Source organism: Podarcis tiliguerta (genome assembly GCF_965153285.1).
Source record: "Podarcis tiliguerta genome assembly, chromosome: 4".
Taxonomy (NCBI): Eukaryota; Metazoa; Chordata; class Lepidosauria; order Squamata; family Lacertidae; genus Podarcis; species Podarcis tiliguerta.
The window spans coordinates 54,788,488-54,804,564 of NC_139537.1; the positions used below are offsets into that span (position 1 = coordinate 54,788,488).

The 16,077-nt window shown below is 44.1% G+C and overlaps 1 protein-coding gene across 5 annotated transcripts; it reads left to right on the top strand.

The window, feature by feature from the left end:
* Positions 1–288: 288 nt before the first annotated feature.
* On the top strand, positions 289–9,928 carry GATD3 (glutamine amidotransferase class 1 domain containing 3). 5 transcript variants are annotated; one of them, XR_014510375.1, is made up of 7 exons: positions 289–496; positions 1,590–1,642; positions 1,873–1,986; positions 2,376–2,495; positions 4,503–4,595; positions 5,730–6,241; positions 7,600–9,928. XR_014510375.1 is itself a non-coding variant. In XM_083437400.1 (7 exons), the coding sequence occupies exons 1-7, from the start codon at positions 374–376 to the stop codon at positions 8,624–8,626; spliced, it is 780 nt and encodes a 259-aa protein (XP_083293526.1). In that variant the 5' UTR covers positions 299–373; the 3' UTR covers positions 8,627–9,928. The 5 variants fall into 5 exon arrangements, 3 of the variants coding, with proteins under 3 accessions (XP_083293526.1, XP_083293524.1, XP_083293525.1); XM_083437400.1 differs by having other exon boundaries at positions 299–496; positions 5,730–5,880; positions 8,501–9,928; XM_083437399.1 differs by lacking the exon at positions 289–496 and adding an exon at positions 742–1,065 and having other exon boundaries at positions 5,730–5,880; positions 8,501–9,928.
* The last annotated feature ends 6,149 nt before the right edge of the window (positions 9,929–16,077 follow it).

Consider the following 16,077-nt stretch of genomic DNA (forward strand, 5'->3'; position numbering starts at 1 on the left):
GCGTTCAAAATATAAAAGCAAAATACGATGAGGAATTTATAAGCGATAACGGAAACTAATCTGTATAAAAGTGCCGCCCCCTCCGTTGCCTGCGCCTGGTTGGCCGACTGAGAGCGCCGGCCGCGCCTGCCAGCCCGAGCCAGTTCGCCCAGTGACCAACTCGGTCAGACCCTCCTTGCGAGCTCAGCCCTCTGACGTCAGTGGCGCGACAGGCCTCCTTGCCGGAGGGTGGCGCTGCTGCGCTCCTCCCGGGCCCATGCCGCGCTCGCACTGACGCCGGTGCAACGGGCTGAGCGCTCCGGTGTCGCCGTGTATATAACTCCCTCCCCATTCGTTCCGCGGCTCGTTCCCTTCGAAGCAAAGTGGTGCGGGGATGTTGGCCGCCAGGTTAGCGGGTTGTAGGCCGCCCCTCTCGTCGCTCCGGGTGCTGAGGGAGCTCCCGGCCGCGGGGTTTCATTGCTCGGCGCAGCGTCTCCGCGGGGCCAGAGTCGCTGTGGTGAGTCCGGCTGCTAGCCGAGCGTGAGCGGATGAGCTTTCCCGTTGCGCCCTAAGGGGCGGCGGCTGCTGCTTCTCCTGCTCCTCCACAAGCGAGAGAGCTTCGTGGAAAATTACTGCCACATTTCCCTGCCACCCCCTCGGCGGCTGTGCGGCACACAGGCAGAAATGCAACAGGCTGAGCGGCAGCTGCAGCCCTGGGCAAAGCTGCCCTGCCTCCTCCTGCCTTGCTGTTAATGAAGGCACGGGGGCGCGGCCAAGGAAAAGGAGATGGCGGAGTGGAAAGTTGGCGTCCTTGGAAGGGAGGCAGTTGGTCGGGGTCGAGGGGCAGCTCCGAGAACTGCAGCCCTTCACTCGCACACTTCAGGAATGCTGGCATTGCCCCAAACAGATACCTCGTTTGGTTTCGCTTCCTTTCTGCTGCCTTTCTTTGGCTCTTATCGTAATTCTGCTCCATTCCCTACACGTAAAATTATTACAGCACAGAAGCAAGTTTCGCTGTGTTCAGTAGTGTCGAGAATTGCGGCCGCAGATCAGTACTGTATAGTAATGGCTTTCTTTGTTTATACGGTAGTTATATTTTATAGCGCATGCCCCCTTACATTCCGTGTTCATGCTGAAATATATAACAATATCCAGGCTCATAAAAACCATATCCAGGCTCATAAAGACTTGCTAGAGCTGCAGTGAAAAGTGAAAACCCTTATGGGTTCATGTAAGGGTCCCGAGTGAAGCATTTGGGGGAATTTGGAGAACGTTGCAGACAGTTGAGCATTAACAAAACTTCTGTGCCCTAGTCAGTGACTGACTTTGAGGGGGGAAAAGAGGTTTGGGGAAGGAAATCTTAATACAATTTACTATTGTTCCCCGGGTGTTTAGATATAGTCTATAGAAACGACGAGTTCTTATGTGGGACCTTCAAGAGTAACACTTCATCCATGAAAGTTTATGCTGCAGTAAGGAAAGCATATATGAACAGAGTCACTCTGGAAATAATGAACTGAGTTGGACAAGAAACTACTGTTCCCTCTGTGTACGTGAACTGGGAAAAGAAATGTGACGTTGAAATCACTAGGCTGATTTTCTTTTTGCAGGTCTTATCAGGATGTGGTGTTTATGATGGTACTGAAATCCATGAAGCCTCAGCGTAAGTGTATTTGTGTAATCATTGGGTCTCCAAATGATCAACAGTTGAATCGATTGATAAACAGTCCAATTACGCAGGCAGTATTTCTTTGTTAGATAGCTTCTTGAGTATTTTGGAGAGTCATACTCTATCCCCCCCCCTCAATAGTTTCTACCAAGATATGAAGTAAATTTCAGTTTAATGTTTTGCTTATTTTGCTACTTCATCTCCTATATCTATGTATTTTGTAGGATATTGGTCCATTTGAGCCGTGAAGGAGCCAGTGTTCAGATGTATGCCCCAGATATTTCTCAGATGCACGTTATCGATCATAGCAAAGGACAGCCAGCTGAGGGTGAATCAAGGTAAGAACAAATTTTAAGACAAGCTACATGAATATATCTAGATTTATATTTATCCAGTGCACACATATACACATACATCTATTGATACTCTGTGGGAAGCTGGCTACCCTCACTATTTGAATTGGTCTCATCTAAACCTGTTTTCTAGATTGTCTCTCCCACTCAGAGTTATATGTAAATAGTGTTCCCAGTATTCGGATCACAGTTCTGTATATTGCCCTCAAACCATTTGAGTTTGACTATACTTTGTTAAATACTTTACCAATAAGTTCAGTAACTTTAAATTATCAAGCTCAGGCTGTTCTTTCCTGGGGTCCTTTAATAGCAGTGCTCCTTATTTGTCTATGTAGTCAACTTTTGCTCTTCACTTTATACCTTTTTTCTTTAAGAAATGTCTTAGCAGAATCGGCAAGGATCGCTCGTGGTAAAATTGCAGATTTGGCTAAACTTGCTGCAAAGGATCATGATGCTGTGATATTTCCTGGAGGCTTTGGCGCAGCCAAAAATCTGTGAGTTCTGAATTTATACGCTATTGCAATTGTTAAATTCCAGATAATTAGCCACTCTTAAGAGATGCTGTAGGAAAGTTATAGTTCGTTAAGAAATACAATTTTCCAGATGCGTTCGTTCAGGCTTCTTGTTTCATAAGGACAAATATTTTCATTGTGTGTTTGTTGATGCCCCAGAAAAATACACATACCATTTTTACAGCCAAATCAAGCCCCAGTCTAATGTTGAAAAACAGAATCAAAAGTTTTCTTTTAAAAAATGCCTTTTATGCTACATTGTATGGAAATCTTGATGCTGAAACTATTAAAGATAAAATTATATACTATTTTAATGTGACATTTTATATTTGTGAGCCACTCAGATAAATATGTTAAACGTACTACGTATACAGTATGGTATAAGTACAATAATGATTAAGAAGTAATAATTATTCTTCCTGGTGGTGTTTTCTTGGCATGCTGCAATTTATGTTTAAGGGCCACTGAAATCAGTGGAACTGCATGATGGATTGCAGCTGTAGGCATTCGTTGGAGACTGAAACAATCTGTTACTTATTTGCATGCCTGTTTTCCCTTGGGAGGAGTCAAAATATTTTAAAGAGGTCTTTTAAGGCTGAGTCTGTGGGTCACTAATGGAATAAGAAAATAAACAAGGAAGCTTTATTGCATTATTGCTGCTTGAATGGAATATGTTTTCAAGCTGGCTTGGCAGCATCGGTGCTAGAATGGTTCTCATGGATTACAGAAACAGTACTGATGCCTTGTATAACTTTTGCCTTGGGAATTTTTTTTAGTGCTTCATCTTTGCATCTGTTTTGCAAGTTTAAACTTGACTTTCTTTACTAGCAGTCAATAGACTATTAAAATATTTTTTAACAATTGAAAATTACACTTGATAAAATTAATAAAAATACATGTTGTTACAGATGAAAAACACAGACTTAAAATACTAAACAATCAGGCAATCTTAAAGAGGTCCAATAGCTGTATTCAAAAACTTTGCCACTTGCTCTGTGACTATGATTGGAACCTTGGAGCAAAATGATTATAAAAGACTCAGAGGAGCAACCAGGGAGGGAACTACATAAAGTCTGAAGGAAGGAGTGCTTCCTTCTCTTGGCTATTATCCAGCTGTTCATCTGCCAGAGAAACTGAGCAGCACAAATCTGAGAACCAAATTTCAAACTGCTCTGTGGTGGGCCATTATGTACGCCCATAGAAAGATGTTTGTGTTTACTTAATTGCCCAGTCAGCTCTGTGAGTCACTGCATGCAAATGGATCGGCAGGACAGGTGATTTAAACAACCTTCATATGATGGCTGTGCATGTATACCAAGGTGGCAAACCTTTGTCGTCCCCCCCCCCCGATATTGCTGGACTACAGCTCCCATCATACCTCAATATTGACCATGCTGGCTGGGGCTGATAGGAGCTGGAGTTGAATAGCACTCCAGGGGCCATAGCTTAGCCACCTCTGGTTCACACCAACACTAAAACAGATACCAAAAACATAGCTTGTATTTAGTGTTCCTGAGGAGGGAGTGGCCATATTTATTGCCCTCTTTCCTCAGTACTGAAGCAGAGGAGTGTCTTGTCTTCTGTATGGCAATAAGGCAGAGGATATTAATTGCTTTTATGAATAAATAATTCCTGCCTCACAGCCCTATTTTTTTAGGTGGGGTTGAAGGGAGGAATCTTGGAGGCTGCCTTATATTGAGTCAGCATTGTCCACACTGACTCGTAGCAGACCTCCAGAATTTAAGAATGGAGATGTTCCTGGCCTTATCTAGAGATGCTGGGGATTGCACCTGCAGCTTTCTGCATGCGAATATGATGTTCTACCAGTGAGCTAGGGCAGAAGTTGAAAGGAAATGGGGATTGCTCTCTTTCTTTGAGTAGTTTAAATTGCATTTCAAGAGACAGGGAAGGGCCTTTACTTATTTTAAGCGTGGTGTACCTCTGGGAATGTAAAATTACAATTTATGGGTCTTTCATTCTTGTGTTAAGGTCTACGTTTGCAGTGGATGGAAAAGACTGTAAAGTGAATGGAGAAGTTGAACGTGTGCTAAAGGATTTCAACAAAGCTGGGAAACCCATTGGGTGTGTAAGTTATAAGATGGGAGTATTTGTTCATATTGTATGGAACACTACCGACCTGCCTTCGGCCCACCAGCCACAAATGTTTTGGCTGGCTGACTGCCTGGCATAACGAGGTTGTCAAGCATTGGCAGTCCACACAGGAGGTGATGGTTAGCTGCTTTCGGCCTAATGGATCACAGGTTGGGCAGGGCCTATTCAGTTGATCAGCCGAAAGAGGAGCCCTGATGGGCCAGGCATCCCATTTCCCACAGTGGCAGCATTTGGAAATCCCGCAAGCAGGACATGGCTCAAAAGGTGTGCTAGTTTCTGTACCTGTACAGCACACCAGTGCTCCCCAGTCCAGTGTCAATCCTTTCTTTCTACCTCTTCTTTCCTTCAGACATTGTACCAACACACTTTTGTTTGAGGTCCCTGTTCTCACCTCCTTCCTGCCTCCCTGTCCTCCTTCCTTCTGCCTCCAGGCCATCTTCAAACTCGTGTTTCTTATCTTTCACACTCCTTGTCACTTCTGCTTCTGTTTTTCTGTCCTGCTAACAGCCCACAACTTTTTCAGCAACCAGATTTTATCTCCCACCTCTCTTACAGAACAGGAACAGCCAGCATAGAATTTCTAATGATTTCTCTCTGTGTGTTTTTTTCCTTTCCTTTTCTTACGGAGAAGCATTCTGGGCAGCTGCCACAAGGAACAGAAAAGAGGCATGGGGTGGAACTGCCTAACATTTTCTCCTCTGGGTGTTTTCCCACTCAAGAGTGTCCTCCCCCTGTTATCGCCTGTGAGTGAGGAAACAGCTGGAGAAGGCATAATTCTGAGAGGTGAAAGGTTCAGCAATCCTGTCCCTGGACTATTTTGCCTCTCCCAAGAGCTGTTACTTTCTTTTTTTAAAGTCTAAAGTTACCTTATTCCTTTTAGGATTTTGTTGAGATTATTTTCCACCCTTGCCTTCTTTTCCTGGTTCTGTTGGACTGAAATTACCATTGCTGTGTAATGATTAATAAGGATTTTACTCAGTTTAGTATCTTTTTATTTTTGAGGGTGTGCCAAATATTTATAAGCAAAGGAACAGGGAGGTGTAGATACAATAAATCCTCACTGGAGGAACCTAAGTGAAGGTTTTCTGTCCACCTTTTTTTCAGTCTCTGCTGCATTTCACCCGTTTTGGCTGCAAAGGTTCTTCCTGGTACTGAAGTCACTGTGGGACATGAAGAAGAAGAAGGTGGTAAGTGGCCTTATGCTGGAACTGCTGGGGCCATTAAAGCACTGGGTGGAAAACACCATATTAAAGAAGTAACAATATCCTTTTTTGCTGGATGAAGGCTGAATTTAAGTGTCTTTTCCCCTCCCCTCCCTACTTCCCCCACTACTCCCAAAGATCCACGTGCTTGGAAGCAAGTTGCACTGAAACCAGTAACAGGGTTTTCTTTCTCCTTAAGTGTATATGGGTTTAAGTGTATATGGGTTTAGGAGGGTAAGTGATAAGACATCAGAGATGAACATTTTTGTACAGAATTGAAGAGCTTTCGGGAAAGCATTCTGTGATATATTTGGATTAGCTGATAAACTGCATGACCATCTTCCTTGGCTTTCCAAAAACCTGATAATTAGTTATGATACAGCACAATACTAACCATGTCTGCTCAGAAGTACCGTATTTTTCGCCCCATAGGACGCACTTTTTCCCCTCCAAAAATGAAGGGGAAATGTGTGTGCGTCCTATGGGGCGAATGCAGGTTTTCGCTGAAGCCTGGAGAGCGAGAGGCATCGGTGTGCACCGACCACTCTTGCTCTCCAGGTTTCAGGAAGCTATCCGCAAGCCTTGCAAGCCCTGCGGGAGTTCCCATGGGCTCACAAGGCTTGCGGGCAGCAGCCTGCCGCCCGAAGCACGGGGAGCCCTCCGGAGGACTCCCCGTGCTTCGGGCGAGTGTCCGCAAGCCTTGCGCGCCCGACGGGAGGTCCCGCCGAGCGTGCGAGGATTGGGGCGGCAGCCTGCCGCCCGAAGCACGGGGAGCCCTCCGGAGGACTCCCCGTGCTTCGGGCGAGTGTCCGCAAGCCTTGCGCGCCCGACGGGAGGTCCCGCCGAGCGTGCGAGGCTTGGGGCGGCAGCTTCCCGCCCGAAGCACGGAGAGCCCTCCGGAGGACTCCCTGTGCTTCGGGCGCGTGTCCGCAAGCCTTGCACGCCCGACGGGAGGTCCTGCCGAGCGCGCGAGGCTTGGGGCGGCAGCTTCCCGCCCGAAGCACGGAGAGCCCTCCGGAGGACTCGCCGTGCTTCGGGCGAGTGTCCGCAAGCCTTGCGCGCCCGACGGGAGGTCCCGCCGAGCGTGCGAGGATTGGGGGGGCAGCCTGCCGCCCGAAGCACGGGGGAGCCCTCCGGAGGACTCACCGTGCTTCGGGCGAGTGCCCGCAAGCCTTGCGCGCCCGACGGGAGGTCCCGCCGAGCGCGCGAGGCTTGGGGCGGCAGCTTCCCGCCCGAAGTAAGGAGAGCCCTCCGGAGGACTCCCTGTGCTTCGGGCAAGTGTCCGCAAGCCTTGCGCGCCCGACGGGAGGTCCCGCCGAGCGTGCGAGGATTGGGGCGGCAGCCTGCCGCCCGAAGCACGGGGGAGCCCTCCGGAGGACTCACCGTGCTTCGGGCGAGTGTCCGCAAGCTTTGCGCGCCCGATGGGAGGTCCCGCCGAGCGCGCGAGGTTTGGGGTGGCAGCCTGCCGCCCGAAGCACGGGGGAGCCCTCCGGAGGACTCCACGTGCTTCGGGCGAGTGTCCGCAAGCCTTGCGTGCCCGACGGGAGGTCCCACCGAGCGCGCGAGGCTTGGGGCAGCACCATGCCACCCAAAGCACGGGGAGCCCTCCGGAGGGCTCCCCTTGCTTCTGGCGGGTGTGCGCAAGGCTTGGAGCGGCAGCCGCAGCTAGGGGGGAGGGAAATAATTTTTTTTTATTCATTTCCCCCCCCCCCCCAAAAAACGAGGTGCGTCCTATGGGCCGGTGCGCCCTATAGGACGAAAAATACGGTAAGTCTTAATGAATTTAGTGGGGCTTAATCCCAGGAAAGTAGGGTTAGGATTTCAGCCTTAGTATGTTCAATTCGGAAGTAGGATAACATTTGCTTTAGGAAAACCATTAAACTTTTTATCTAAATTCTAAACAAAAGAGACTGTTTTAAATGTGAATACCAGATTTCCTTGTCTATAATTCCCATCATCCTAGACTATTGGCTGTGCCAGCTGGTGCTGTTTGGAGTCCCAACAGTATCTTGAAATCCACAAGTTGCCCACCACTGTTCTATACAGTTCCTGAACATATGTTAGATCACATTCTCAGTTACAGTGTTAGCCTTTTGATTTTTTTTTTTTTAATTTCCTGAAACAAATTTGTAAACCCAGGAAAAGCTTTCTAGCAATGTAACTGGCCTCATTCCAATGTAATACTAAATTATGGCTTAGTGTTAAATAAATGAGCCTCAGGCTCACACACTGTTCCATGGCACAGCTACAAGGAACATTTTGGAAGCTCTCGGGGTTCTAAATAGCTATGCTATCCATGCAGGGAGCAGGCATCCCACTTGGAAAGTGATGACCTAATGTGAAGGAGGCAGGAAGAGCCATGTGACTTTGGGGACAGGGCTAGTTAATATGAACGCTAGTCAGACATAATGTGATTAGTTAAAAACTAATCAGCTTCTGATCTCCTGACTGTGCCACATGGCTCACCCAGGTTTGTTCCTGAATGAAGCCACCAAGTTTACAGTAAAGAGCTGAGTCTGCTGTCCCTTTAATCATTCTGTCATTCATCCTAAAGTTATGCAAAGTCACGCATTACGTATAATTATATAAAGGTTTGTGAGGCAGAAAGGCATATTCCTGTTTATTCTGTCATTTGGCTTAGTCCCTGTGTTTTCCTTAACTCTCTTCTATGAGGTCCATGTGGACGCAAACCACAAGGTTGTAACTACCCCAGCCTTTATGTGTGAAACACAATTGCATCACATTTATGATGGCATTGGAGCCATGGTAAAAAGTGTGTTGAAGCTTACAGGCAAATGAGGTGGATACCCATAATAGCAGTGACAATAACTTTAGGAAGTATGATCCTTATAACGCTGACCTAGCACAGGAGTTGCCTCTAAGAATGCTTACGATTGTCTTGGAATGACATGTGTAATTTTCAGCACTGAAGAAGCTCAGGCCGGTTGAATCATGCATCCCCTCCGTATTTCAGCCACAGTCTTCACATCGTCTTACAGTATATTTGACAACTTGCTCTGGAGATGGTCACTGCTTAACAAATCTGAATTGATAATGGAATAATAAAAGCAATTACATCATAACCTCTCCAAATCTTTCCAATCGCTCATCAAGCCTTTTCAGAGACTATTCTAATTGCATAAAATATGTTTCCAAATAAATTCCTACCTTCTGAAAATACCTGAACATTGAGAGCATGTAATCAAGACTTCTGAAACTGGGGGAGAAAACTACTAAAGAAACCACAAAATAAAAATGATTTGTTTTAAGTTATATAATATAAAATAAATAAAGGAAATAAATGTCCTCATAATTTTGTTGGAATGAATCCATGGTTTATTTTATCAGGGCTAGCTGAAGTTAACAAGTACGTTAGCTGTAAATCGTAATTTGACAGACAAATATCTTGTCTCATGATTAATTGGACTGATTATTGTGGAAACAGAAGATGTCTCCTATTGTACATTTTGTTTTTACCCTGCCATAATTAACATCTCGCTCAATCGTATCTGGTGTGGTACTACTGCCTTAATTTTTTTTTTCTCCTTGAAGGAAACATTTTTTCCAGCTGATTTCAGTCACATCATGGTTTTAAATTTCTCTGATTTGTTTAGCTTTCTTGTATTTCCACCCACAAGTTCAGCAACCACTGGGAGCCATCAGTTTGCTGATCATAAAGTTCCATTAACGATTAATATTCCCATTCCAAACATGATGCCCTGACCACAATTAAATAAGCATTCCACCGTTATTTTCTGTGGCAGGTCATTATCCTTACTCATGAGTAAGTCCCAGACTCCTATTTGGGAGAGGTGCCAGCTGTCATTTCAAGATAGGAGTCCTTTCCTAGCAGAGCTGCTGCTAAGTTTTATGTGTTTTCAAGAAATTGGCATCTTTCATCTACAGAAGAAGTAAGCAATATTTGTTGCTGTGTCTGTTAGGTAATAGTTAAACATGTCACAGGAAATAGTGAGCTCACTTCCCTTTGTTAATATCCAGTTCAAGCACTCGTCAAAGCAGTTCCACGCATTGTTGCATAAATGTGCTCTAAGTTTGTATACTGTATTCCCTCACTCCCGTATTAAACGTATGTGTGGGCAACATGTCCGTGGGAGCGTTGCCCACCGAGGTTGTGTGTCATGTGCATATGGTAGACATGAACAACGTCCACACTTGACAGGTTTGTTGTGGATAACACTGGTATGCAAACAGTTTCGCATAATATGCGAAGTTGCTCTCAATAATTACATCCACAAGATGGTGCAAATGGCTCCATTCTAAGAAAATGATACTTATTAGACTAGGGATGGATTTCTAGAGTCCCACTGTGGCATAGAGGAATTTCCTGCATTGAGGCACCTGATCCTATACTTCTGAAACATCCACAATCAAGTGAAAGCACTCAAGACACAGCAATTTATTGGTTTTATGTGGATAAACTCTTCACTAGTTCAGCTGCTTTCGCCACAACTTGGCCCTGTTCCCATATAGGATATTATAATTTGTCTGGAAAGGAAATTTTTACAGAATGGGACTTGCCCATGTGCATTGCATGGAGGAACTTTTGGCAGACTGGCTTAAGGGAATTTTCTGGGGATTTCCAAGCTTTAAAGTCAGATACTGGCTGGTAAACAGGTAGACCTTACACATTGTGCCACTGTATATACACATGGACAGAGTCCAAATCAAGGAGACCAGTATCTCCAAAGCAGAATATCATGTTTAAACTCCTTTTACATACACGTACGTGATGCATCTTAGAAAATAGTTGGTGGCTGCAGCAGCTACATCATGACCTAGTTAGAGCGGGCTTTTCAGTCACCATTACATACGTGTACAATGTGCTACTTAGGCAGACAAGTTCCACCCATGGCATCTCCACTTAAAAGGCTCAGGTAGCAGGTGATGGGGAAAACCTGAGACCCTAGAGCAGCTGTTGCCAGTCGGAACAGGCAATACTGGGCTAGATGGATAAATAGCTTCCTCTGGTTCTGTGAATCTTTAAGAACATGAATGCAATCATCTCTAGTTATATATGATTCTCACTGATGCTGAGCAGCTTACACAGCTTTTTTAAAAAAACATAACTTGCTGGGGTCAACTTCTCTTTCCTCAAACCAGTTACAGTGGAACCTCAGCAACCAAACGCCTTGGGAGCCGAATGTTCCGGCTCCTGGATGAACAAAAACCAGAAGCAATTCCGGTTTTTTAATGTTCTTTGGAAGCCGAACGCCTGGCACTGCTTTCACGGCTTCTGATTGCCTGCCGGAAGCTGCTGCAGCCAATCAGAAGCCACGCCTTGGTTCCCGACCTGTTTCAGGAATCGAACAGACTCTCAGAATGTATTAAGTTCGAGAACCAAGGTTCCACTGTATACCCCTTGAGAAATCAGATATAGGCATGGTCTCATTCAGTGTAACAACATGATTGGGTGTGCAATAAGTGCCCTGAAATTATTAAAGTTTGGTATCGGGAAAGTACCTGGAGAGTCTGAAGTCTAAAGGCTGTGTGCAAGCCAGTGACTGAACCTCTCATGAACCAAACCATCTGCAGCAAAATGTAGTCAGAAGTCTTCTGCAATCACCACTACCCCAAACTCACAGTATCTTCAGCTACAAAGTCAAAACAGAAGCTTGGTGCTTACTTACTCAGAAATTAGGTTACTCTGCCCTGTTGGGATGCTACTGTCAAGTAGCCTCTCTCCGAAGATGTTGTTTAAGAGTCTTGACAACCTATCACCACAAGTAAGTAGTCAAATGTATCTTACTCCATATTATCTGGACATAGTCAAGTAAGTAGCTTATGTCACTGAGGTTCTGCATGGTGGTGGTGGGCTAAGCAAAAGTCCTTACTGTAATTCATTTTCAACAACAATTGCTTCATTTTTGATAGCACATACTGATTAGCTCAAACCATATGACAATGGAGTCTACTCCTACCTAATAACATTGTAGATTAGAATTGGCAAAAGGCCAAAAATACTATAGAGCTTCTTAATGAATCAAGAGTTTTATGTTGTTATTGTTATTGTTATTGTTATTAGCCTTTATTGGCATAAGCTTAAACAATAAAATCATACAAAGTCATCCAAATACATTAATAATCCATACACATACAATACATAAAAGACTAGCTAGTCACCATTAAATAAATTGGGCAACTTCAGATCTAACTTTAAAGATCATTGCTAAATATGTAACCCTGTTACTGCAGGGTTGGCTGAGTCGAGACCTTCCAGATGAAGTTGGACTCCCATCATTGGCCTTTTGGGGCTGGGGCTGATGGGAGTCTAACAATATCTGAAAAACAGTAGGTTCTCCCCATCCTTGCATTATGGTAATAGCAGTGTATGCTTATTTGGAGATTAGACCCACTATGTTGAATCTGTTATGTTTTTTCTCAGGTTAAGTGCACAGAACACTACACAACTAAACACAAATATCTCCCCATAACAGCTAAAATATTGTAAAATCAGTGCATGGGAGCATAGCTGGACGGGCAAGTTGTACTGTTAAGTACCAATACTAAAGATGTTTCCTCATTACGACCTGTGGGAAAGTTATGGCGCCCAAGAAATATGACAGGTAAAATGATGCCCACTAGTACCTGCAAATCTTTAACTGAAGCTGCACGCTTGATTGTACACTTTACAACCCATCAACCATTTGGGGTCTGTGCCAAAAAAGATGGTGAGGGGGCTGTAAAATGTCTTTATATTGAAAACGCTTCTGGTACTCTAAACTCTGAAGGATATCATCTGGTGCGCCACCAGGACTCCCCAAGTTGCAACTTGCAAGTGGAATTTTCAGAACATTTTTGTTAAACGTATGTGCTAATAATAGGTTACTCCTGGAATCTCATGACCTAATTTTTTTTAACTCAGATATCCTCTCTGCTGAGGAAATATGATAGTTCCCTTTTACAAAGAGAAATCAAATTCCGTTTCCTTAGTATCATTTACGCTGGTGGGAGTAAAATCAGTTCCTCTCTCGGCCCCCACTCCAAATTCCCTTTGCTTCCCCCTCGGAGTTTCCTTCTCATTATTGCAAAGATTCCCCTTTTGCATAAAAATAAGACCATCTACCTCAAATGGTATGGTATCTTTCTTTAAAAGAATAGGGAAGAAATGCCCCATTGATTTATTAACTTTAGCATTTAAGAAATTTGATAGCAAATTATTCTGCAGAAGACAGAATTGAATTTAACTTTTTTTGTGTATAGTGGTACCTCGGGTTAAGAACTTAATTCGTTCCAGAGGTCCATACTTAACCTGAAACTGTTCTTAACCTGAAGCACCACTTTAGCTAATGGGGCCTCCCGCTGGCGCCACTGCTGCCCGATTTCTGTTCTCATCCTGAAGCAAAGTTCTTAACCCGAGGTACTATTTCTGGGTTAGCAGAGTCTGTAACCTGAAGCGTCTGTAACCTGAGGTATCACTGTATTTGATTAGGTTTCACATGAAAGGTTGTGCCACAGTAGATTTGTTAGTCTTTAAGGTGCCAAGAGACTCTGTTGCTTTCAGTATAACAAACTAACATGGCTAACCCTCCAGAAACCAAAGTTTGCAACTACTTCAAATTTTCTCAACATACTGTCAGTTTTAAAAAAGAGGATCAGTCATAGCACAATATAGTTTCATATCTTCTTAGACCAGGGCCAAAAGAGTGGGAGTAGGGAAACATGGTGGGGCTTTCCTAGGAGGGTAAATGGAAACTTGATTAACATCTTTCAGTACTGCACTCCATGTGATAAATTTTTAGCTCTCAAGTATGAACCTTTGTTTCACACGGTTCCCAGATTGAGGCAAACCATCTCCTCTTAGACTGCTATCTGAAGAAATTATGAACTCGCATGCAGTGCAAGCCAAGCCAGGCCAAACTACGAGTGCCTGTCTGACACCGCAACACATTGTAAGAGTTTGCCAATTTTCAGCAGGCCCTTCTAAATTCTGTCCTATCTGAACTGAGTCAAGTTGACTCATCCTCATCCAGGCTATCAGTGGACACAGGCATGTATTCAAGAACACACTACCTTAAAAATATATTATTAAAATGAGAACTAGGACTAGTGGAACAGAGCTATGTGATCCCTGCCTCTTGTACATAGGTGCAATCCTGATCGGTTTTTAAAAGAGAGGGGGTAGAACATTAACAGCCTGTCCTTCTTGCAGCAAGCTTACGTATGTCCCTTATCCACTGCATGAGGACAGGCAATTGCACTGCCAGTGCAAAATCCACCTAGTACTACTAGTATTCATTCCTCACCATAGCTTCTCTTCTCTAAACATTTCCAAAGTGAAGCATAATATGCGAAGTCACACTGGCTAAGTCTTGATGAAGTATCAAGAGAGAAAAATGGGAGGCAACTATTCACAAAACATTCCAAGGGTGTTTATCAAAGACTACAATGACTCTCATAATTGCACTCTGTTATAATCAACATCCACATTGCTCATGTTATTGATGTGTACTTTAGGTTCAAGAAACTGCTGCGTATACTAGATTAAGTTTCAGGCAAGTGATAGCCTGAATCAATGGGCAAACCTGATAAGCAATGGACCAACAGCTTGGCATTTGTGTGTGAAACCATCATGTAATGTACTTATTTTGCTTGTGTCAGCATGTCACCCACAAAAGAAGAAGTGGGCTTGGACATGAGTGAAACAAATGTGCAATAATGAGAGCAGACCCATTAGCACATGATGAAAGAATTGACATTTAGAAAACCTCAAGTATGGCAACTTCAGTGGATTGCGTGAACTTGCCTTCAAATTTAGTTGAACTCAACATTAAACTTTACATGAACTATGAAGAAAACAGGACAAGTGGTGATTGTAAACGAGACTACTGTTTGAAAATAAAACCAGCCCCTTTCTGATCTGCCTGAAAAGTTTTAAGTACAATTTTTCAGCCCAGTCAACAGCATATGCAAATGTACCATATATGTGTTAAGGAAATATGGGCAGAGCCTCCTCTTTCTTAATATTGCTTTGTTCCCCAATGTTTATAAACCTAATGGCTTGGTACCAGGTTTAGCATTCATCAGACACCTAAGAGTAATGGAGCTGAAATGTGTTTAAAGCGTTTGAGATACAGAATATTAAAATAAACACTTTTGAGAAACCTTTCCTTTCCTTAACTGTACTGGTAAGATCACAACATCAGGCCCAAGGTTCATTCTGTTCCCAAAGGGGACACCCACATGTCTATGGGAAGCCCATAAACCTAGAATTTGAGGGGATATTGGGGGTGGGGGAGGATATTCTGAGATCATTGACTTAAAGATCCAAAATGTGAATAGTTCTTTGTCATTTAACTAGGAAATAAACTGAGCAAGTGGCTATAAAATCTCCTCCTATACCTGAAGTCCAGTGAATCTCTGACCACCGAGGGTGGAACACAGTAAAAGAAGTGGTTGACTGAATTAGAATATAAAATCAAGGGAATACAGATGATCGTTGGTTAAAATGCAACTTACCATGATATGCAAGTAACTCAGGAATATCAAACGTTCTGTCCGTGAACCCTCTAGTCCTCTCTGACAAGCTCTGGGGACTCTCTTCCATGGCTGCAACCTCTATCTGGCTTGCTCATGCTCTCTTGGAATGTGTCTTTGAACTGTGGTCAGGCCCCTTCATTTGCTGAATGAAAAAATATGGAGAGAGTCAGGGTATATGTGTGTAGAAACCTCCTGCCTGCCGGCTGTATGGAGCAATAAGACACACCCATTTGCTCCATCTACTCTGGCCTCTAGCACAGCCCACCACAGGCATGCAACTCCCACAAGCCCTCAGGCGGAAAATAATTCCCCACTCCTGATATAGGCACTTGGTTTGCCTGGGGGGCAAAAGTAGGACTTCTATAGTTTGACATTTTGTCCGTGTTGGTATACTGTTTTTAGGACCCACCCCATTTCTGCAATTTTAAGTTGTTCTAAACTGCTTTTTAAAGATTGTGTTTTCACTGTTGTAACCCATGGCACAGGCTGGATGGTTGCCAGGCGTAATTCATTTAAACATTTGATGGGTTTTTAATGAACTGGGGGTAGGGGCATTGAACACAGAGGAACTGCAAATCCAAAACCCTGCATAACTTGTGCTAGTTGTGATTGTAGTGTTTTAAGTCTGCTTTTAATGCTGCATTTTATATTGCTATACAGTGGTACCTTGGGTTACATACGCTTCAGGTTACATACGCTTCAGGTTACAGACTCCGCTAACCCAGAAATAGTACCTCGGGTTAAGAACTTTG